At 39.6% G+C, this 22842-nt stretch overlaps 1 protein-coding gene across 1 annotated transcript in view; it reads right to left on the bottom strand.

Annotated features, from left to right (window-relative positions):
• Positions 1 to 22842, bottom strand: part of CFAP61 (cilia and flagella associated protein 61) — a 286840-nt gene that overhangs the window by 219797 nt on the left and 44201 nt on the right. Inside the window, exon 7 of the mRNA XM_058563317.1 lies at positions 7098 to 7257. Within this exon, the coding sequence (XP_058419300.1) occupies positions 7098 to 7257 (160 nt within the window). The remainder of the gene's footprint in view (positions 1 to 7097; positions 7258 to 22842) is intronic.

The raw sequence follows: 22842 nt of genomic DNA, 5'->3' as shown, positions 1-22842 counted from the left end.
AAAATGCATTTGTATTTCTACCATTGTGAAACGAACCTGACTGATGGCGAGCATGGCCAAGTCATAACACAAGTCCCAGTACTGAAGAGGAGAGCACAAACATGGCTCCCAGTCATCTTGCTCTCTGCAAAATAACCGATTCTTCAGTGGGTGCCATCGTTTGTTACTGCTGTTTTTAAAGGCATTTGAAAGGGCTTAGACCCAATATTTGAATGAAGATGGAAAATCAGCAACAGGTTTTGTTAAATAATCAAAAGGCTCACCAAGATAGCTTTTGGGCAGTGATCCTAACAAGACTGAGTTTCCAGTCTGGATCATCTCCTTCCTGGTATGTTACCAGCGCAGGGGCTCCTCCTTGAGAACCTTGCAAGAGTTTATACTGTTAACCTTGGAGATAATCACATCACTGGGCATGGGTCTGGTATTATTTACTTGTTTTGTCAACATGTCTAGCAAAGCATTAGAAGTCACAAAGTTAATTCTAGAAAAGCAAAGTTGGCCAAAGTGGCTAAAGTTTTAGAAGAAGGCAATTTTGTTACATTCATATACTAAAAAGATATTTAGTGGTTAAAAAAACAACAAAATTCGAATGGTAGCAAATGTGAGTTAGTATTTCAGGCTTTGTACGAGCATTAAGTAGAGTGGACTTTGTTGCCACTGTCTGCATTTTTGCCACAGCCTGCAGCATTGGCCACAGGCTCCAGAGAACTGTGGACTCAGGACCCTAGGTGTTATGGGCTGAATTATGTTCCCATGAAATTCATATGTTTAAGTCCTAACCCCCAGTACCTCAGAATGTGATGATATTTGGAGATAGGGCCTTTAAAGAGATAATTAAAGTAAAATGAGATCATATGGGTGGCCCTAATCCAAAATGACTGGTGTCCTTGTAAGAAGAAGAGATCAGGACACAGATGGGTACAGAGAGAAGACCACATGAAGACACAGGGAGAAGACAGCCATCTACAAGCCAAGGAGGCAGGCCTCAGAAGAAACCAATGCTGCCAACACCTTGATCTTGGCCTTCTAGCCTCCAGAACTGAGAGAAAATAAATTTTAGTTGTTTAAGCTACCCAGTCTGTGGTACTCCATCATGAGAGCCCAAACAAGCTAATTCAGAGTCCTAGCAGCTTACTAGTTAAATAACTACAGAACGTACTGGGTGTTAAAATGTATGTTCAGGGCCGGCCCCGTGGCTTGATGGTTAAGTGCGCGCGCTCCGCTACTGGCGGCCCGGGTTCGGATCCCGGGCGCACACCGACGCACCGCTTCTCTGGCCATGCTGAGGCCGCGTCCCACATACAGCAACTAGAAGGATGTGCAACTATGACATACAACTATCTACTGGGGCTTTGGGGGAAAAAATAAATAAATAAAATTATAAAAATAAATAAATAAATAAATAAAATGTATGTTCTGAGATATATAATACAAATATTTTGGCAGACATACTGCTATGTTCTGTAGACAAGTGTTTCATTCATATTTGGAATCCATGTTAAAAGAAGAATAAAGTAAAATAGAAGGTAACCCAGGCATATAAAATAGAACCTTAAAGAAGGGAGGCTAAAAGACCTGGAAATAGTTGATACACAATAAATAAGACTTGATTTAGCCATTGTTTCTTAGCTCCGGTACATGGAGATGTAACCGCGGGCCCAATGGGACCATTTCAACTGACCCCATCTTATCAACAGAGTAATTAAGAGTTGTTTTTCAGGAACTGAGAGTCGACCCCTTGTCCAGTTCAGGCAAGTTGAGACCACCAACCCATCAACTGGGCCTGTGCAAAAGCCTGATAAGTGACCCTTTTGATGCCAAGAGGCTGAGAACTCCACTCTCAGATCATGCTAACACTTCATTTTGTGAACCTGCATCCTGTGAAGAGCCATGAAGCCTGACTACACTTGTGTAGGTCATCAATTACCTCACCTCTCCTTACCTCCAATCATCTATCTCCACAATTCAGATGGCCCTGCCTTTCACCCCATAAATTTTGCCCCAAGCCCTGGATCAGGGAGACAGACTTGAGAGCATTGTCTCCTGTTTCCTAGCTGGTTGACCTTGCAATAAAGCTATTCTTTTCTCAAAAGCTGATGCTGTAATAATTGGCTTATTTTATGCACATTGGGCAAAGAACCCTCACTTTGTGCAGTAACAGAGAGAGGTTCCAGATGTTTCCTCCCCCTACAGAGGAGAGAATCTGAGGTAAGAAGCAAATTAAGTTCAATGAAAAGAAATTTAAATAGACATAAAGAAACATTTCCTGCCAACAAGAGTAATTTTTTTTAATTTAAAAGGTAACATTGCTGTGTTTTATATGGAAATGTTATGAAAATTATATTTTGAAGGGCCTTTTAAATGTGTAGTAAGAAGCACCTTTCCTGGGTGGGTTGATTATAAGGGGCTACATTGGTTATTTTTTTGAAAGCCCACAATTCTGTTATATAAAATTATATTTATCCCTGCCAAGGGCTCATCACGTTCCACAGAGATTCTGTATGGTGGGCCCTGGGTGTGTAATGAGATTCACAGATCTGAACCTCACAGGGCTCTTTCAAAACAGACTCCTGCTCCCCAGGGCACACTGGCCTACATGATAGACAAAAGTTTTGTTTTTTGTTTATTTTTTTATTTTAACTAGTAAATGTGGCAACGCCAATATAGCTGTGGAAATGCAGGCTGTGTCCCATTTTGCCTTATGCATCATCAAGAAAATTGGCTGCTCAATTCTGACTCCAAAGTCTTTATTGTGATGATGCAGTGAACAAAAGACACAGCTTGATTTGCAAATGCCAGGCAGAGCAAGTGGTGGGGCCAACTGGAAAAAAAATCCTGTTTTGAGCCAGTTTATTGTCACTGAAGGGAAAATATTCATAAACTGCCAGGCATATGGAATATCCCAAGGTGTGTTCACTACATTTTCAGAGACTCTCAGCATTTAAGGGGATCTTGGATCTCATTTAGTACAATCTCCCACACAAGCAGAAAGCCCTTTATGGAGCATCTATGTCTGTTTCTTTACAAATTCTTCCAATATTCAGGGAAACTGCTATTTCTAATCTAGGTACTCCACTAAATAAAAAATTAAACTTTTACTAGATTTTTCTTATACTGGGAAAAAAATCTGCATCCTTAGACTTTGCTCCCATTGGTCCCAATTTAGTTCCAAGGTTTGGTAGATAAAAACCAGAATTTACAAGTGTGTGTAACAGGTTATAGATGCCAAATGGGTGGCTAAAAAAATGGGAATATATACAAATTATTCAAGTAAAATGCAAATTGAATGCGCATGGTTAAACTTTTTAAATCCAATGGAAACTTCTGATATGGCTGAAATGGTGAAGGACAACAGGCTGATCATAATGTATCTAAGTAGCTAAAAAAGGAGGGCCACGGTACAAGCTTAACAATGTTGAGCCATGAAATTATTCTGTTTGGAAGGGTTGAGGTTGGCGTGAAATCGCAAGTTTCACAGCTGGTGAGAAGAGACCAGACCTTGAGTCAAGGCTTTGAGAACAAGTGGTTTATTTGGGAGGTGATTCCAGGAAGCACCAGTAAAGTGGTGAGGAAAAGAGAAAAGGAAGGGAAGGCAGCTAATAAAACACGTCATTACACAGGTTACCAGTGTGGACAGCTGGAACTTAATCCCATGGAGGAACTCTGGAAACAGTACAAAACTCACGTCTCAGAGTTACCCCACCTGAGGGGTGAGGGAGCTGGGGTATTTATACTCTGACTCCTGTCAGTTGTGTATTAATAAATGTTTTCACAGCTGGTGGGAAAACACTAGACCGGCAGTGTCTTGGTGTAGGTTCCCTCAGAAGCAGACCTAGAGTCAAGGATTCGACTACAGCTGTTCATTTGAGAGGTAACTGAGAAAGTAGCAGCAGGGGAGAAAGGAGTGAGACAGGGAAGCAGAGGTTGCTCCTGTAGTGTTAACTTCCTGGCACTACCAGCCTTCCTCTCACACAGGGCAGGCCGGTAGGGCAGAGTGGCCTTCCACAGTTCTGGTGAATCCCACAGACACAGAGGTGAAGATCCCAGTGGATGGAAGTTGTGCAGAGCATGACGGATATGGGCGGGTCACTGAAAACTCATTAAACTGATAACTCATTAAATAACTTGGTGAAGTAAAAAAACTGATCATGTATCTAGTGTAGTAGATACATTGGAGTTTTCAGTCAAATCTATCCAAGATAAAAAGTCATCTTGCCAAGCAGAAAGGGCTGGGTCTGGGTTCTGGGTCAGCCCTGATGAGCTTCAACACCTTGTGTGAGCTCGGACAGGTGTAAAAAGGAGACAGTATCAGCTGTCCTGGCTCTCCTACATCAAGTTATGAGGATGAAATGAGATAACATACACAAAAATCCTTTGAAAAGTAAAAAGTACTAAACAAAATACAAGGTGTAAGGTACAATGAGGTGTGCCCATTTGAAACAAGAATTTTAGAGAAATTATATTTCCTTTAACTTGAGACTTCCATCAAAAAAAATAATGAACAGTAGATCATAGCACATTTAGAATTTTCTCTAGAGCCTCATTCTTTGTTGTTGCTGATTGGAAGATGGCAGCAAAATGTACTGATGCCTCTTTTCTTAGACATAATGAGCTGTTGATGATTTGTGACTCCATCCCTGAATTATTTGGAACTCTACAATAGTGCTCCCTGGTGAAAATTTCATAATCAGCTTTGTATCAGTGAACATAAAGCTAAATTTTCAAAAACAAACAAGGCACAGAAGATAAGAGAAGTTTTCCCATTTCCTTTACTTAGCATTCTGTCCTAGATCAACTAATTTTAAGTAAAAATATTAAAGGTGGTAGAGAGAAGCAGGACTTCTTTCAGCTTCCACATCTCTGTGGGCTTTTGCTAGACAGAGATATACTAGATTATGTGTGTTTTTAAGTCCAGGGTTCAGCCTAAATTTTGAATTTTGTTCCCCCTATAAAGTTTCTAAGATAGGAATTTTCCATTCATTCTATGTATGGAACATGAGTAGCCTCAGAGCCACTCAGGAACACACTGGAAAGTACTATATCATTTCAACTTATTTTTAATAACAACCAATAGTCACAGGGGAAAAAAAACAAATTTTTTCAGCACTGACTCTGTGTTTGGCACTGAGCTAAGCACATCATTAGATTCCCAACAACTCTTTGCATTAGATACTAGTTTTACCTCCCTTTAAACATGAGAAAATTGAGCCATAACACCTGTTTAATGCCACCTTCAAAAAAGAATTTATGCATTTGAAAATGACAGTGATAACTTATGGTTCAGGATTGCCTCATGCTGAAAAGTGCCTTCGGAACATTTCAATATCTCTTCACTGAGAAGCATAGGCGAGCCAGCCTTCACTATTAAACAATAATGACCTCAAATCTCTCTTTTGGGAAGAGTGTTGCCATCAGTACAAAAGGGAAACACCTCTCCATCTATGGCTCTGCAAGATCTCTGTAAAGAGTGTGAACATTCAGATGAGCTCTGTATATCCATGCATTTGGTTTCCCGTCCAGGGAATAAGATCAGCCAAATCGACACCTGCCTTTGTTTAGATTGATAAGTCCTTTGCCACCATACAACATGCTCCTTTTCCTATTTTTGAACAACCCTGATATACTCTTTCAGATGCAAGAAAGCACAGCAATTCAAAATGCCCTAATTTTAACCTGGGAAGACTCAAGAAGGTAAAAGGCCAATCACAAAGAAATAATAATTGCTAAAGATGATGACAACATTTATTGGGCACTAAGTTTGCTCGAGACACACTGAGTAAAGCCCTTAACACAGGTAATCCCAGGGAAACTTCACAATCCCCCCATGTGGGAGGTATTATTCCTATGCCCATTTTACAAATGAAGAAACCCAAGTTTAGAGAAGTGAATTAACGTACTCGGTCTGCATCTGATTTAAGAACCAAAACACTTAACGGCAAAGATACCCATGGATGCAGTAAGACCCCATTAAATTAAAATACCAGAGTTTGAGATTACCTAATTTCACTTGGTGAAGATCCTAATACAGACAATATTTTAAAATCAATTTTACTATTTCATATGACTAGTGATGGTGCTCAGGGCAAGCTGCCCCAGGAAGCACCACTCTGGTATGCGGATTATTTCGAGCTGAAGACAATAAGGATATTTGACCTCCTCCACTAACTGCCTAAAGAATCTGACATGGTGGCTCATTCCTGGAACAGATCTTCTATCAGGATGGCTATAAAGATAATGTAAAATAGATGTTACAATGGGAGGGGCACCAAGCCCCTTTTATCAAAAAACTCTATCTCTCCCTGACCAAATTATCAATAGATGACCCTGAAAAGAATTGTCCTTCTGCCCTCTGAAGTCCCAGGCCACTACCCACCCCCAACACGCTCCTCGCCTTTAGCTGCAATACTTAAGCAAGCAGCTTAGACAGAGGGACGAGTTGCTCATTTCTGAGCTTCTCCCATGTATACATGTTATTAAACTTGGTATTATTTTCTCCTGCTAACCTGTCTTGTTGATTATTTGGCCAGCCAGAAGAACCTTAAGGGAAAGGGCAGAGGGAGATTCTCCCTCTTCCCCCGACACTAGGAATAAGTTAAGCAAGTTAAAAAACACTACTTGCAATAGACCTGTGCTACATAATGATTCGTCAAAGACATAAACACAGAAGCACTAATTGCTGGGATTAAAACTTAATGACATATAGAAATTCTCAAGCTCTTGACTTGAAAAATTAACTTACTATATTTAGGCTTTGTGCTGTGCATGTGTGTGTGTGAGAGTAAAATCCTGAAGTGCTACCAATTATTTCACCATAACTTACGTCTACTCTAACAATGAACGTTCTGAAGGCAGACATTCTGAATTTAGGAAACCTTAAGCTGCAAGGCCACTATGTCTAACTATAGCTGTGCACTTTTGACTCTCTGTACTCCTAAATATGCGCACAAGGTTGTGGTTAATCATAGGAACTATTCCTTAAAAGGAATTGAAGAAGGAGATATAAAATGAGCCACGTAGTTCCATCCCTTAGCAAAACGCACAGTTGTGTATAAGGCATGGATTTAACTCCTGACGTGCTCCAGTGACAGCCACTGTACCTTGACTTCTTTGAACGCTTAGCTCATGTGGTGGCTCCAGAACGTCATCGGGGTGTGGGATGCAGAGTCCATGGAAGGGCCCCAGGTCAAAGCACTCATGTAGGAGCTGCATGTTCACTCTTGAGCACACACTCATGAACCCGACAGCTACACCTTCCACCTGAAACATCCAAAACATCTCATTACTCTATCAGACCTCAAGTGAATTCTCATCCTGAAACTTCCATGAGCCTAGAGCATGAGGGTGGTGGGTAGTTCAGCAGGTCTTTTGAGATATTTAAGGGAGGGAGCAGTGTCTTCCTCTGGTAGCTCTAGCGTCTGGCATAATGCATGCCACACAAAACATGCTCAAAAAATGTCCAGTGAACAACCACTGTGGACTATCCTAGAAGGAGATACATAACTTAGGAAGTTGCCAGAGAATTCTTGAGGGAAAACTATTTGGAACTTAGCATGTACCCTCTTTGCCCAGACAATTTAACTTGAGACTGCCTGCCCCATGTCCCTTTTATTATCCAGCTGTAAGCCTAGCCTTCCTGTCCACTTTCCTCCCCTCCACCATGCACAGTTCTCAGTAAGACCAGCATTGTTCCAGTGTCCATCTGATTGACCCTTGATTCAGAGAAAGTTCATGGTCACTCACTCTTTATCAGGTAGGAACTCTTTGATTTTCTTGAATTTACTTATTTATCTGGTTGAATGGTCTCATGGGGAGGAGATGTGAGGAAAGAGGTTTGGTGGGAACATTCGAGTGAAGAAACTCATAGCACTGGTTCACCATGTGGGTCTGATCTGCAAATGCTTCACCCCCAAGCATCCTAACAGATACCTGGTTCTGAACCTCTTGCAATGGTCCCCATAATTGCAGGCCTTTGATGAGGAATACACAGGTGGGAAGATGAGTGTAATGGTGTGATATAATAAGAAATATATATTTGGTCTTCATCCCTGGTTCCTGGCACAAAGCTCCTAAAACACTTATAATTTCCTAAGAGGAGTGTCTTTTGTTTTTCATAATAAACCCCTTTCAATGATATCTGAGTTTATGCTAATAAGGTGACTCAGAGAATGGGGGCTGGTTGTCAGAAGAATCAACCATGTGATTAGAGAGTTGGATTACAGCCACATCCCCCGACCTCTAGAGAGGGGAGAGGGGCTGGAGATTGAGTTCAGTCACCAGTGGCCAATGATACAATCAATCATTAATGGAACCATCATAAATACCTCTAAACAATGGGATTCGGGAGCTTCTGGGTTGGTCAACACATTGAGGTGCTGGGAGGTAGTGTCCCTAGAGTGGGCATGGAAGCTCCATGCCCCTTCTCCCACACCTTGCTCTATGCGTCTGTTCCATTTGGCTGTTCCTGAGTTGATCCTTTATAATAAACCGACAATAGTAAGTAAAGTGTTTCCCTGAGTTCTGTGAGCCGTTCTAGTAAATTATCAAACTCAAGAAGGGGGTTGTGGGAACCCCTGATTTATAGCTAGTCAGTTAGAAGTACAGGTGACCACCTGGGACCCGTGGCTGGCGTGTGAAATGGGGGCAGTCTTGTAGGCCTGAGCCCTTAACCCCTGGGGTCTGCACTAACTCCAGGTAGTGTCAGAATTGAGGCAAGACATCCAGTTGGTATCTAGAGAGCTGAAGAATTGGTTGGTGTGGGAAAAATCCTAAACATTTAGTGTCAGAAGTGTTGTGAGTAGAGGAAACAAGTTATCTTTTAATAAGTAATTAGCTGATTTGCACCTATTATTACTATTGAAAGATTATAAATTAACAACGGAATTTAATTCTATCATATTCCACATCAAGAGATGACTGTGATTGAAATTCTTTATTAAATCCTTTCAATAATTCTGTATTTCATTCTTCTCTGCAAGGAAAGCACTTAAAATTTTAAAAGAGAGCAAGAGAGAATGTATATCTCTTTGGTTAACTAATCCTATTGTGGTAATTATTTTGCAATATATACATATGTCAAATCATTATGTTGTATACCTTAAACTTACATGTTAATTATATCTCAATAAAACTGGGAAAAAAGGAAAAACAAATAAATTTCACATAAATAATTTCTGTTGATTTAAGCAAATTCTAGTTGACTGATTTGACTCTGACAACTCTGTTTAGAAACCAGCATTTACCAGGTCCTGTCCCTCAGGTGTTCAGACTTTACTTCTTAAGACAACCATTCCACTCAGGAAGTGGAAGAACTCAACAATCATAGGTACTCCCTAGGCCCAGGAACTCAGCATCATCCATAAATGCCCAGTCAGAGACCATGGTCACTACTTTAACCTACTAAAGCAGAGAATTAAGCTACAATAATGCTTAGTCTTTTAAATGACACAGAGAAAAATAAGGTATTAAACTATTTATTCTCACATGTGTCTTCTAGTTTAAAATCATTTGTTTTCAAACGTGTGCTTGAAATATAAACGTGAGGCTCCCTTTATTTTCTCCCTAATGCTGAAATACAAAGGGAATTTTTAAAAATTAATTTTTCCATGTATATTCTTTTCTTTACAGGTCCCCTCAAAATAATACTAGCTGTGAAACACTGGATTTACACAGCTGTTTTATAAAGCCATCGACACTTTATTATTAAAGTCCAAAATAAACATTTTAATTTTTTCCCCAAATAACAAGTGACTGTTTGTCTTGTTTGCACGCGTGAACAAAGGCTGCGTAGCTGCAGTTTTCTGGCTTCTCTGTAATTTTAGGCCCAAGACTCAGCAGACGCTGATTAACCAATCCATCTACCATATGTGCAGGAAGAGACGGCCAGCCTCACTCTCGGCAGGGAAAATTGGCATCCACGTTGGTTCACATGGAGATGTCCTTCTAATCTACAGCCACACTGGCGCAACGAAACTTCGATGGCCTGAAATACCTTTTGCTGGCTTCATGGTGAGCTGCATGTGCATGATAGGAATGTATTATTTACAAGACCGCTGTTAGTAATGAGCTATTACACTAACAGCTCATTGTGTTTGGAATTTGATTTCAAATGGCATGGATCACACATTCTGATGAAAATGAGAAAAACATGTTTTGCCATTAGGAACAAAGATTTAACGTTCTCCAATTCTACAACCTGTTATATCCCCATCATTCATCCCGGGTTGTGACAATTCACAAAAGTTCACAATTATGGACTGCAACAGAGCAAGGACATATTGTGGAAGTGTCTGCTTTTTCCTTTGGGTTTCTTTCAAATAACTGTTCTGATTTGAGAAACACTGTTCTGAAATATGAACTTGCAGGAGTATTCAAATGCATCTTTGTGTGTCTGTTCTCTGGAAAAATTAATTGATTTAATGGACTTTTTGTACTTGCATAATAAAAAGGCATTGATTTCTGGCTGCTATCTATCCTCCAGGTGACAGGGGTATTTTCCACCATAAAGGTGTCTTCAATTTTCTTATACTGCAGAGCAAAACTGAAAGTTCTGTTGTTGTTCTTGTTTTTCCTGTAACGATCTACATGATGATACATAAGGCTCAGATTGCTAGAAATCCATATGTGCAGTGGCCTTGTCTTCCCAAGCAGGTCCATTTATAGACACATATGCACTGTACCATTCATGCTTCCACGTAAAAAGCCCTACAGTCACCCATTCCTTTTGGGTGACAATACTCCAGAATGAGAGCGCCCTCATTGTGACGACTGCCAGCTTTGATCCCCTCAGCCTGATGCCAAAGGCCTGGCTGAGCTGGCAAGCTCTGCCCACCCACAGGTCAATGGTGCCTACTTAGACCACTGCTCCCCATGCCGTGGATGATGCCAAAGCAGACGCTCTGCCCATCTGTCTCTAGGAGCCGCCCTTGGCCTCCAACTGCCCTTCCTTGAAATCTCAGTTTGGAGTAAACACCAGATGTCAAGGTAAGCCAGGATAAAGTTATGAAAAGCAATTTTCAGCAAATGATGACTCAAACCTCTTCCTAAGTAGCTATCAAGCCAAAGAAAGTCCTCATAGTTAAAAACCTTTAACTAGTCAAGAGTTTCCCACACAGCACAGGCATAGCTCTCAGGCATTCTACATGCACGGCCTATAACTACCATGGGCTAGTTTGGGAAGAGACAGATTTGATGTACTTTGTTCCATTATCTCTGGTCAAGTGCAGTCACCTAAAAGCATGGTATGCCGAAAAGCCCCGATTTGAGCATTTGCTGATTTCCGTGTGGTAAATACTAACATTGTGGCCAATTTTAAGCTACCAATGTGATGTCACTGAAAAGGGAGTTGGGAAGGGGTGCTGAGTAGCCACCATAATATAGTATTTCCACTATACAAAGACCACAGATGTAAATAACCTCAAGAGCATAGATAATAGTAAAGTAATTAGGAAGTGATGAGTGTTGAGTATTTAATAACTTTGTTTTTAGTACAGCTTATTACACTGTAAAGTTTATATAATTTAATTTTTAGTAATGGCCATGTTTAACAACCAGCTTGCAAAGTTCCTGAAGATTTAACAATTGGCTTTCGTGAGCCAAAGCGAGCTAGTTCCAGCACACCCCTGCCTAAAGGGCCAGCCTGAGGAAGCCCAGGTCGTTGGGAGAAGGGTCCAGGAAGGTGGATAGGAGGATAGTGACAGCACTGATCTTGAACCTGAAAAGGCTTAAGACAGTGGATATGGCTTAGTACAGACTGGAGATCTGTTCCCAGATTCTTGACTGGTCTGTTCCCTATTGACGGTTCCTGCTTCTGCCCTTCCATTTTAGGATAGAGGCCCATGGTCTCATCTCCACAGAACACAAAGCATCTAATCTCTGAGGCAGCTCGGCCTCTCGGAGATTGGGCTGGACTCTGTTTGCCTCTTTAGAAACACCAAATGATCCTTGTAGAGTTAGGACTGCAATTTTCAGCCTGCAACTTTCCTCCAATGTTTACACACTGAAAATGTGTAACACATGACCAGAGAGGGAAAGAACGTGGGGGAAGAAGTCCCTGCAGCCGCTCTTCACAAGCACTAACTCAAGTGTTCTGGGCTGAAACTAGCACCTTGAATCCAAGGAATTAAAAGCTTCCTCCAGAGGAACATCCACATCATGGCAGCACAAAGATGTCCATCACTTTTGTCCCCCAATTCAACAGCAAAATATTCAGCATCCATCCACGAATAGGAGTGCCTTTGAGGGAGCTGTGGGATCCGGCACCATATCCCAAGGGATCTGGGAAGAGTCTTGCCTACCTGAGCATTGGGAAGTAGGCAGACAGACCTCGGTCCTGGCTGTCAACCCTGCAGAGGCCTGTGAGCTGGCTCCAGGCCCTCTTGGCCACAGTCGGGGAGCCCCTGGAGAATACTGATTTAGACAATCTCTCATAGAGGACAGAGCTTTTGTGAAAGTACAGGCTTCCAGAGAAGTTTCAGGACTCCGTTGGAGCAAAAAAATATGAGTTTGGACACACTGGAGTGGGGAAGAGGAACAGTCTGACTTTACCCATGTCACTGATTCCCCAAGGAAGCACAGCTTAGGGCCCAGAAAGATCTTCCTTGGCCTGTGATTTATCCTCTGGGTGAAAGGGAGACAGTGCTAGAAAGCTGTGTGGAATTCTTCCAAAGGGGCTCATTTCTCTTTCCCCATCAGAGTACTAAATCAGGAGCTCCATGGCTGGGACTGGAAAGAGTCTGGGAGAGCAGCAGACAGGACTCTTGGAGGACATTAAAGGGACACAGATCCTAGTCGTGCTGCAGATTCCATCAAGAAGCCTGCCCAGGAGATACTGGGAATGCCTCACCCACAAATCCCCATAACTGGTCCAAGAGCACCCCAGCTCTTTGTGTGCCTCACCCAACTACCATCCCACCCCATGGCCAGCCCCTGTGCACACTCCCAACAGCTGCACAAGAAGGCTTTGGCAGATGGCTAGTGAGCACACACAGAAAATCAGTCAAATTGGTCTTAGCAGTAACTTTTTGAATATGTCTCTTCAGGCAAGGGAAACAAAAGAAAAAATAAACAAATGGGACTACATCAAACTAAACAGCTTCTACATGGCAAAAGAAACCATCAACAAAATGAAAAGACAACCTACCAATTGAGAGAAGATATTTGCAAATCATATAGCTGATAAGGGGTTAATATCTAAAATATATAAAGAACTCATACAACTTAACAACAAAAAAATAAACAATCCAATTAAAAAATGGGCAGAGGATCTGAACAGACATTTTTCCAAAGAAGATATACAGATGGCCAACAGGCATGTGAAAATATGTTCAACATCACTAATCATTAAGGAAATGCAAATCAAAACCACAATGAGATATTACTTCATGCCTGTCAGAATGGCTATTATTAAAAAGACAAGAAATAACAAGTGTTGGAGAGGATGTGGAGAAAAGGGAACTCTTGTACACTGCTGGTGGTATGGAAAACAGTATAGAGATTCCTCAAAAAATTAAAAATAAAACTACCATACATACATACACACAATGGAATACTACTCAGCCATAAAAAAAATGAAATCTTGCCATTTGCGACAACGTGGATGGACCTTCAGAGTATTATGCTAAGCAAAATAAATCAGACGAAGAAAGACAAATACCATATGATTTCACTCATATGTGGAAGATAAAACAACAACAACAACAAACAAACATATAGATACAGAAAATAGATTGGTGGTTACCCAGGGGGAAGGAGGTGGGGGGAGGGCAAAAGGGGTAAAGGGGCACACTTGTACGGTGATGGACAAAGACTGGCACAGATGTTAGCTCAGGGCCAATCTTGCTCACCAAAAACAAAAACAAAATCAAAATCAAGGAAACATAACACCACCAAAGGATCTCAATATTCCTCCAGTAACCAAACTCAAAGACATGGAGATTTCCAACTTACCAGATAAAGAATTCAAAATAGCTGTTTTAAGGAAACTCAATGAGCTACAAGAAAATACAGAAAGATAATTCAAAGAAATCAGTAAAACAATACACAAACAGAATTAGAAGTTTAACAAAGAGACAGAAATCATAAAAAAGAACCAAATAGAAATTCTGGAGCTAAAGAATACAATAAATGAAATGAAAAATGCAACAGAGATCATCAACACCAGACTTAATCAAGCAAAAGAATGAATTAGCAAGACTGAAGACAGGATCTTTGAAATTATCCAGTCAGAGGAAAAGAATGAAAGAAAGAGAATAAAGCCTACATGACCTATGGGATACTATCAAAGGGAACAATTTGTGAATCATTGGAGTTCTGGAAGCAGAAGGAGGGAGAAAGTGACAAAAAGCTTATTTAAGAAGTAATGGCTGTCACTATGGAAAACAGTATGGAGATTCCTGAAAAAATTAAGAATAGAACTACCATACGATCCAGCTATTCTACTGCTGGGTATTTATCCAAAGAACACAAAAACACGAATGTGTAAAGCTACACGCACCCCTATGTTCATTGCAGCATTATTCACAATAGCCAAGACTTGGAAGCAACCCAGGCGCCCATCAAGGAACGAATGGATAAAGATGTGGTATATATACACAATGGAATACTACTCAGCCATAAAAAACAATGAAATCTGGCCATTTGTGACAACCCAGATGGACCTTGAGGGTATTATGCTAAGTGAAATAAGTCAGAGGGAGAAAGTCAAATGCCATATGATCTCATTCATAAATAGAAGATAAAAACAACGAGAAACAAACATAGAGACAGAGATTGGATTGGTGGTTACCAGCGGGGAAGGGGGGGAGGGAAGAGAGTGAAAGGGGTGATTAGGTACATGTGCATGGTGATGGGTTGTAACTAGTCTTTGGGTGGTGAACATGATGTAATCTACACAGAAATCGAAATATAATGATGTACACCTGAAATGTATATAATATTATAAACCAATGCTACCACAATAAAAATAAGTAAATAAATAAATAAAATTAAAAAAAAAAAAAAAGAAGTAATGGCTGAGAACATCCCAAATCTGGGGAGAGATTTGGATATCCAAGATAATGAAGCTCATAGGTCACCAAACAAAATCAACTTAAAAAGATTCTCACCAAGACACATTATAATAAAACTGTCAAAAATCAAAGACAAAGAGAGAATCTCAAAAATAGCAAGAGACAAAAAGCTTTTAACTTACAAAGGAACCCCCATAAGGCTATCAGCATATTTCTCAGCAGAAACTTTACAGGCCAAGAGAGAGTGGGATGATATATTCCAAGTGCTAAATGAAAAAAACTGCCAACCAAGAATACTTTACCCCGCAAAGCTGTCCTTCAGAAATGAAGGGGAGATAAAGACTCTTCCAGACAAACAAAAGCTGAGGAATTACATCACTATTAGACCTGCCTTACAAGAAATGCTGAAAAGAGTTCTTCAAGCTGAAATGAAAGGACACTAATTAGTAACATGAAAGCATATGAAAATATACAACACACTGGTAAAGGTAAGTATATAGTAAGATTCAGAATACACTAATACTGTAATATGGTGGAATGTTAACCACTTAACTCCAGTATAAAGGTTAAAGGACAAGAGTATTAACAATAATACAGCTATAATAATTTATTAATGAATACACAATATAAAAAGAGGTAAATTGTGACATCAAAAACAAAAAGGGATGGGCCAGCCCCATGGCTTAGCAGTTAAGTGAATGCACTCCGCTGCTGGCGGCCCGGGTTCGGATCCCGGGCGCGCACCAACACACTGCCTCTCTGGCCATGCTGAGGCCGCATCCCACATACAGCAACTAGAAGGACGTGCAGCTATGACATACAACTATCTACTGGGGCTTTGGGGGAAAATAATAAATAAATAACATTATTTAAAAACAAAACATAAAAAGGGGGATAAAAGGGTAAAGTTTTTGTGTATGATCAAGTTAAGTTGTTATCAGTGTAAAATACACTGTCATATCTATGAAATGTTTTAGGTAAGCCTCATCCTAACCACAAAGCAAAAACCTACAGTAGATTCACAAAAGATAAACAAAAAGAAATCTAAGCATACCACTACAGAAAATCATCTATCCACAAAGGAAGGCAGCAAGAGAGGAAGAAAGGAAAAAGGGTACTACAAAATAGGCAGAGAACAATAAGCTAGCATTAGTAAGTCCTCACCTATCATTAATTACTCTAAATGTAAATGGATTGTATTCTCCAATCAAAAGACATAGAGTGGGTGGATGAATAAGAATGAAAGACCCAACAATATGCTACCTACAAGAGACTCACTTCAGTTTTAAGGATATTCATAGGCTCAAAATGAAGAGAAGGAAAAAAGTATTCCATGTAAGTGAAAATGAAAAGAAAGCAGGTGTAGCTATACCTACATCAGACAAAATAGACTTTAAGCCAAAAACAGTAACAAGAGACAAAGAAAGTCATTATGTAACGATAAAGGGGTCAATTCATCAAGAAGATAGAACAATCATAAATATATATACATCCAACATTGGACCACCTAAATATATTAAGCAAATATTAAAAGATATAAAGGAAGAAACAGACAATATAATACAATATAATAATAGTAGGGGACTTGAATACTCCACTTTCAACAATGTGTATAACATCTAGACAGAAAATCAACAAGGAATTGTTGGAGGTAAACAATACTTTAGACCAAATGGACCTAACAGACATATACAGAACATTCCATCCAACAGTAGCAGAATACACATTCTTCTCAAGCACACACAAAACGTTCCCCAGGATAGATCATATGACAGGTCACAAAACAAGTCTTAGCAAATTTAAGAAGACTGAAATCATACCAAGTATCTTTTCTGACCCCATGTTATGAAACTAGAAAGCAATGACAGTAGGAAAGCTGGAAAATTCACAAATATGTGGAAATTATTTTTTTTAAAACATTCCTGAACAACTAAGGAGTCAAAGAAGAAATCAAAAGGGAAACCAAAAAATATCCTGAAACAAACAAAAGTGGAAGCACAACATACCAAAACCTATGGGATGCTTAAAAAGCAGTTCTAAGAGGTAAGTTTATCAGGATAAATGCCTACATTAAGGAAAAAAGATCTCAAATAAACAATCTAACTTGACACCTTAAGGAACTAGAAAAAGAAGATCAAATTAAGCCCCAAGTTAGCAGAAGGAAGGAAGTAACAAAGATCAGAACAGAAATAAATAAAATTGAGACTACAAAAACAATAGAAAAGATTAGCAAAACTAAGAGCTGGTTTTTGAAAAGATAAAATTGACAAACCTTTGGCTGACCTAAGCAAAAAAGAGAGAATACTTAAAATCAGAAATGAAGTAGGAGACATTAAAACTAATAACACAGAAATACAAAGGATCATAAGAGACTACTACGAACAATTATATGCCAACAAATTGGACAACCTAGAATAAATGGATAAATTCTTAGAAACATACAACCTACCAAGACTGAATCATGAAGAAATAGAAAATATGAACAGACCAATAACAAATAAGGAGATTGAATCAGTAATCAAAAACCTCCCAACAAAGAAAAGTCCAGACCAAATGGTTTCACTGGTGAATTCTACCAAATATTTAAAGAATTAACGCCAATCCTTCTCAAACTCATCCAAAAAATCGAAGAGGAGGGAACACACCCAAACTCATTTTATGAAGTCAGCATTACCCTGATACCAAAGCCAAATAAGGACACCACAAGAAAAGAAAACTACAGACCAATATCCCTGAGGAACACAGATGCAAAAATTCTCAACAAAATATTAACCAACTGAATTCAACAGCATATTAAAAGGATCATACACCATGATCAAGTGGGATTTATCCCTGGGATGCAAGACAGCTCAATATACACAAATCGATAAATGTGGTACACATTAATAGAATAAAAGATAAAAATCATATGATCGTCTCAATACATGGAGAGAAAGCATTTGACAAAATACAACACCCTTTCATGATAAAAATGCTCAACTAATTGGGTATAGAAGAAACATACTTCAACACAATAAAGGCCATCTATGACACGCCCACAGCTAACAACATACTCAATGGTGAATGGTTGAAAGCTTTTCCTCTAAGATCAGGAACAGGACAAGGGTGCCCACTCTCACGACTCCTATTCAACATATAACCGGAAGTCCTAGCCAGAGAAATCAGGTAAGAAAAAGAAATAAAATGCATCCAAATGAGAAAGGAAGAAGTAAAATTGTCTTTGTTTGAAGATGCTATGATCTCATAAACAGAAAACCCTAAAGATTTTTTACCAAAAAACTGTTAGAACTAATGAGCAAATTCAGTCAAGTTGCAGGATGCAAAATCAACATACAGAAATCCGTTGCATTTCTATACACTAACACTAAAATACCTGAAAAAGAAATGAATAAAACAATCCTATTCACAATAGCATCAAAAACAATAAAATTCTTAGGAATAAATTTAACCAAGGAAGTGAAAGATCTATACACTAAAAACACAAGACTTTGGTGAAAGAAATTGAAGACGCAAACAAATGGAAAGATACCCCATGTTCATGGAGTAAAAGAATTGATATTGTTAAAATGTCCATACTACCCAAAGACATCCATAGATTCAATGCAATCTCTATCAAAATATCAATGGCATTTTTCTCAGAAATAGAAAAATCAATTCTAAAATTTGTATGGAACCACAAAAGATCCCAAATAACCAAAGCAATCCTGAGAAAGAACAATAAATCTGGAGGCATCACACTTTCTGATTTCAAATATTTTATAAAGCTATAGTAATCAAAACAGTATGGTGCTGGGATAAAAACAGACACATAGACCAATGGAAGAGAATCGAGATCCCAGAAATAGACCCCTGAATATACGGTCAACTAATATTTGAAATGAGAGTCAAGAATACTCAGTGGGAAAAGGATAGTCTCTTCAATAAATGGTGCTGGGAAACTGGATATCCAGTTTTACATGCCGAAGAATGAAACTGGACATCTATCTTACACCACTTACAAAAATTAACTCAAAATAGATTAAAGACATAAACATAAGACCTGAAAACGTAAAACCCCTAGAAGAAAACATAGGAAAGAAGCTCCTTGACATTGGTCTTGGCAATGATTTTTTGGATACGACATCAAAAGCACAAGCAGCAAAAGCAAAAATTAATAAGACAGACTACACCAAACTAAAAAGCTTCTGCACAGCAAAAGAAACCATCAACAAAATGAAAAGGCAGCCTATGGAATGGGAGAAAATATTTGCAAACCATAAATTGCATAAAGTGTTAATATCCAAAATACATAAAGAATTCATACAACTTAGTAAGAAAAAAAAAAATCCACTTAAAAAATGGGCAGAAGACCTGAAGAGACATTTTCCAAAGAAGACATACAAATGGCCAACAGGTACATGAAAAAATGCTCAAGAGCACTAATCATTAGGGAGATGCATAGCAAAACCACAATGAGATATCACTTCACACCTGATAGAATGGCTATCATCAAAAAGAAAAGAGATAACAAGTACCGGCAAGGACGTGGAGGAAAGGGAACCCTTGTGCACTGTTGGTGGAGATGTAAATTGATGCACCCATGACAGAAAACAGTATGGAGGTTTCTCAAAAAATTAAAAATAGAATTACCATATGACCTAGCAATCCTCAGGTGTATATCCAAAGGAAATGAAAAAAGGATCTCAAAGAGGTGTCTGCACTCCCATGTTCATTGTAGCATAACTCACAACAGCCAAGATACAGAAACAACCTAAGTGTCCGTCCACAGATGAATAAATAAACGTGTGTGCGTGTGTGTGTGGTGTGTGTGTGTATACAATGGAATATTATTCAGCCAAAAGAAAGATGGAAATCTTGTCATTTGCAACAACATGGATGGACCTTGATGGCATTATGCTAAGTGAAATAAGTCAGATAGAGAAAGACAAATACTGTATGATGTCATTTATATGTGGTATCTAAAAAAGCTGAACTCACAGGAACAGTGTAGAATTGTGGTTACCAGGGAGTGGGGGATGAGGGAAATGGGGAGATGTTGGCCAAAGGGCACAAACTTCCAGTTATAAGATGAATAAGTTCTGAGAATCTAATGTACAGCATGGTGATTATAATTAATTATATTGTATTACATACTTGAAAGTTGTTAAGAGAGTAGATCTTAAATGTTCTCACTACAAAAAGAAATGGTAATTATGTGATGTGAGGGAGGTGTTAGTTAATGCTATGGTGATAATCATTGTGCAATACATAAGTATATCAAATCAACATGTTAAACTGACACAAGGTTATAGGTCAATTATATCTCAGTAAAGCTGGAAAAAATAAATAAAAGCCTTCTCCAAAAAACAAAGACCTGACTAAACTGGGTTCACACAGTTTGGTCATTAAAAGTCCTTTTTGGAGTCTACATGAATCATATTACTTCTCAGTAGTTTTTGTCTCATTGTGTAAAGGCACAGTTTTTCAAAATCGTGCTGCTGGGCCCAAATACTTCCTGACCCTTCCTTTTTAGCCTGAAACTGTATGTCAAATGAGAATATGTGAAAGTAAGTCTTCTAAAAAAATGCACAAAACCTAAATCTGAAAGAATAAAAATAAAAATCTTTTCAATGTAGAAGAAATAACTATTATAGACTAATATCTCAGAATCTAACTTTTAGGGACAGTTCTCGCATTAAGTAGCTAATGCCCATATCTCTCTAAATTCATCCCGTTCTCCACCAGATGTGTTTTTCAGCATGTAGATAAATGTTTCACTACCTAGACTATACACTGGAATCACTTGGGGAGCTTTTAAAAAATACTGATTTTGTCTCACCCCAAAAAATTGATTTAACTGTTCTGAGTGCATCCTACCATTGGGGTTTTTAAAAACTGAGATATAATTCACCCATCATAAAAATAAACCTTTAAAAAGTACTCAATTCACTGGTTTTTAGTATATTCACAAAGGTGTACACCACTACCACTAATTCCAAAACATTTTCATCTTCCCCAAAAGAAACCCCATACCCATTATTAGTCACTCCCCACCACCTCCCACCTTTATCTATTTTCTGTCTCTATGGACTTGCCTATTCTGGGCTTTCATATAAATGGTATCATACAATATGTGGTCTTTATGTCTGGCTGCTTTCACTTAGCATAATGTTTTCAAGGTTCAAACATGTTCCCTTTTATTTCCTAATAATATTCCATTGTATGGATATACCACCTTTTGTTTACCCATTCACTAGCAGATGGACATTGGCCTGTTTCCATTTTTTGGCTATTATGAATAATGCTGCTATGAACATTTGTGTACATGTTTTTGTGTGGACATTTATTTTCAATTCTAGGAGTGAACTGCTGGGTCAAATGGTAATTCTATGTTTAACTTTTTGAGTAAATGCTAGACTGTTTTCCAAAGTGGCTACACCATTTTATAATCCCAACAGCAACATATGAGGGTTCCAATTTCTCCACATTCTCACCAACAATTGTACTTGTCCTTCTCTTTTATTACAACCATCAGAGTTGTAATAGCCTGAAGTGGGTGTAAAGTGGTGCCTCACTGTGGTTTTGATTTGCATTTCCTTAATGACTAACAATGTTGAATATCATTTCAGGTGCTTATTGGCCATTTGTATATCTTTTCTGGAGAAATGTCTATTAAATCCTTTGTCCACATTTTACTTGGATTTTTGTCTCTGTTGCTGTATGAGTTGTATATGTATTCTGGATACAAGTTCCTCGGCCTAGGGATGTTCTGAAGCCTCCCAGGTGATTCTCATACACTCCAAGCTTGAGAACACCGATGTAGAACAAAGCCTCAAACAGATCATGTCATCAAAATAAGAGAACTTTTGATTCCAAGTTTTCCAAGAAAAGTAATATTTTTTAAATAGCCCTTACAGTTTTGTCAAATAATGAGAAATGAGGGTATGAAGAATGATGAATTCCCTAAACAAATCATCCTAGAAGTAGGGGGCGGAGTCAAGATGGCGGCGTAGGCAGACTCTGAACTCACCTCCTCCCGTGGACACAGCCAATTTACAACTACTCATGGAAAAATTACCCCTGAGACAGAACTGAAAACTGGATAAGAGGAACTCCTGCAACAACGGACAATCCTAACTGGGGTAGAAGAGGCAGAGACTCCCTTCCGGAGAGGAAAAACGCCGCCTTCACAAGCCGCCAGCTTCACGGCCACCGGGAGCAGCTCACAGGTCTGCACCCTCCCTGGAGGCACGGGGTCCTGAGCCGGGGAGCGCCCCCGCTGTGGGCATTTTGTGGACCCAGCACAATCGACACCAGCGGCATAATATCTGACTTTGCCTGCTACTAAAACATTGGGGAGCACCCCCCAGAAAACCCGGTTCACAAAGAAACTAAAACTGGCTCTTAAAGGGCCCGCGCACAAACTCACCCGTTCCAGAAAGCATCCTAAAATCACGAGAAAGAAAGGTGCACAGTGCTTTGGTGACAAGAGACTCACCTAATAGGCCCTGAGTGCATCTCGGAGAGGGGTGAGACCTCTCCAGGGACTGGGACATTGGCGGCGGCCATTGTTGTGGCCTGGTGTGAGCGTGCTGACACAGACGCCATTGGAGTTCTCCCTGAGGCCTGCTAGCCCAGGGTCTGCTCCACCCGCTAGAGCACCGATTTAATCCAGCTCAGCCAGGGCAGGCAGCCCACCCTAGAGACTGGCCCCACCCAACAACAAGCCCTCAGGCAACGTGTGGGCCTGCATAGATTGGTGACTGGATTCTCTGCAGCCTAGCAACTGAGCCGACTTGAGCGGGGCAGGGTGTGAACAAGGAGCAGGTGGAGAGTGTGGGGCAGTGGCGGAGTGTGT

The sequence above is a fragment of the Diceros bicornis genome, chromosome 19 (assembly GCF_020826845.1).
Source record: "Diceros bicornis minor isolate mBicDic1 chromosome 19, mDicBic1.mat.cur, whole genome shotgun sequence".
NCBI lineage: Eukaryota > Metazoa > Chordata > Mammalia > Perissodactyla > Rhinocerotidae > Diceros > Diceros bicornis.
The sequence above is the reverse complement of the archived record's forward strand: the minus strand, read 5'-3'. Positions and strand labels throughout refer to the sequence as shown.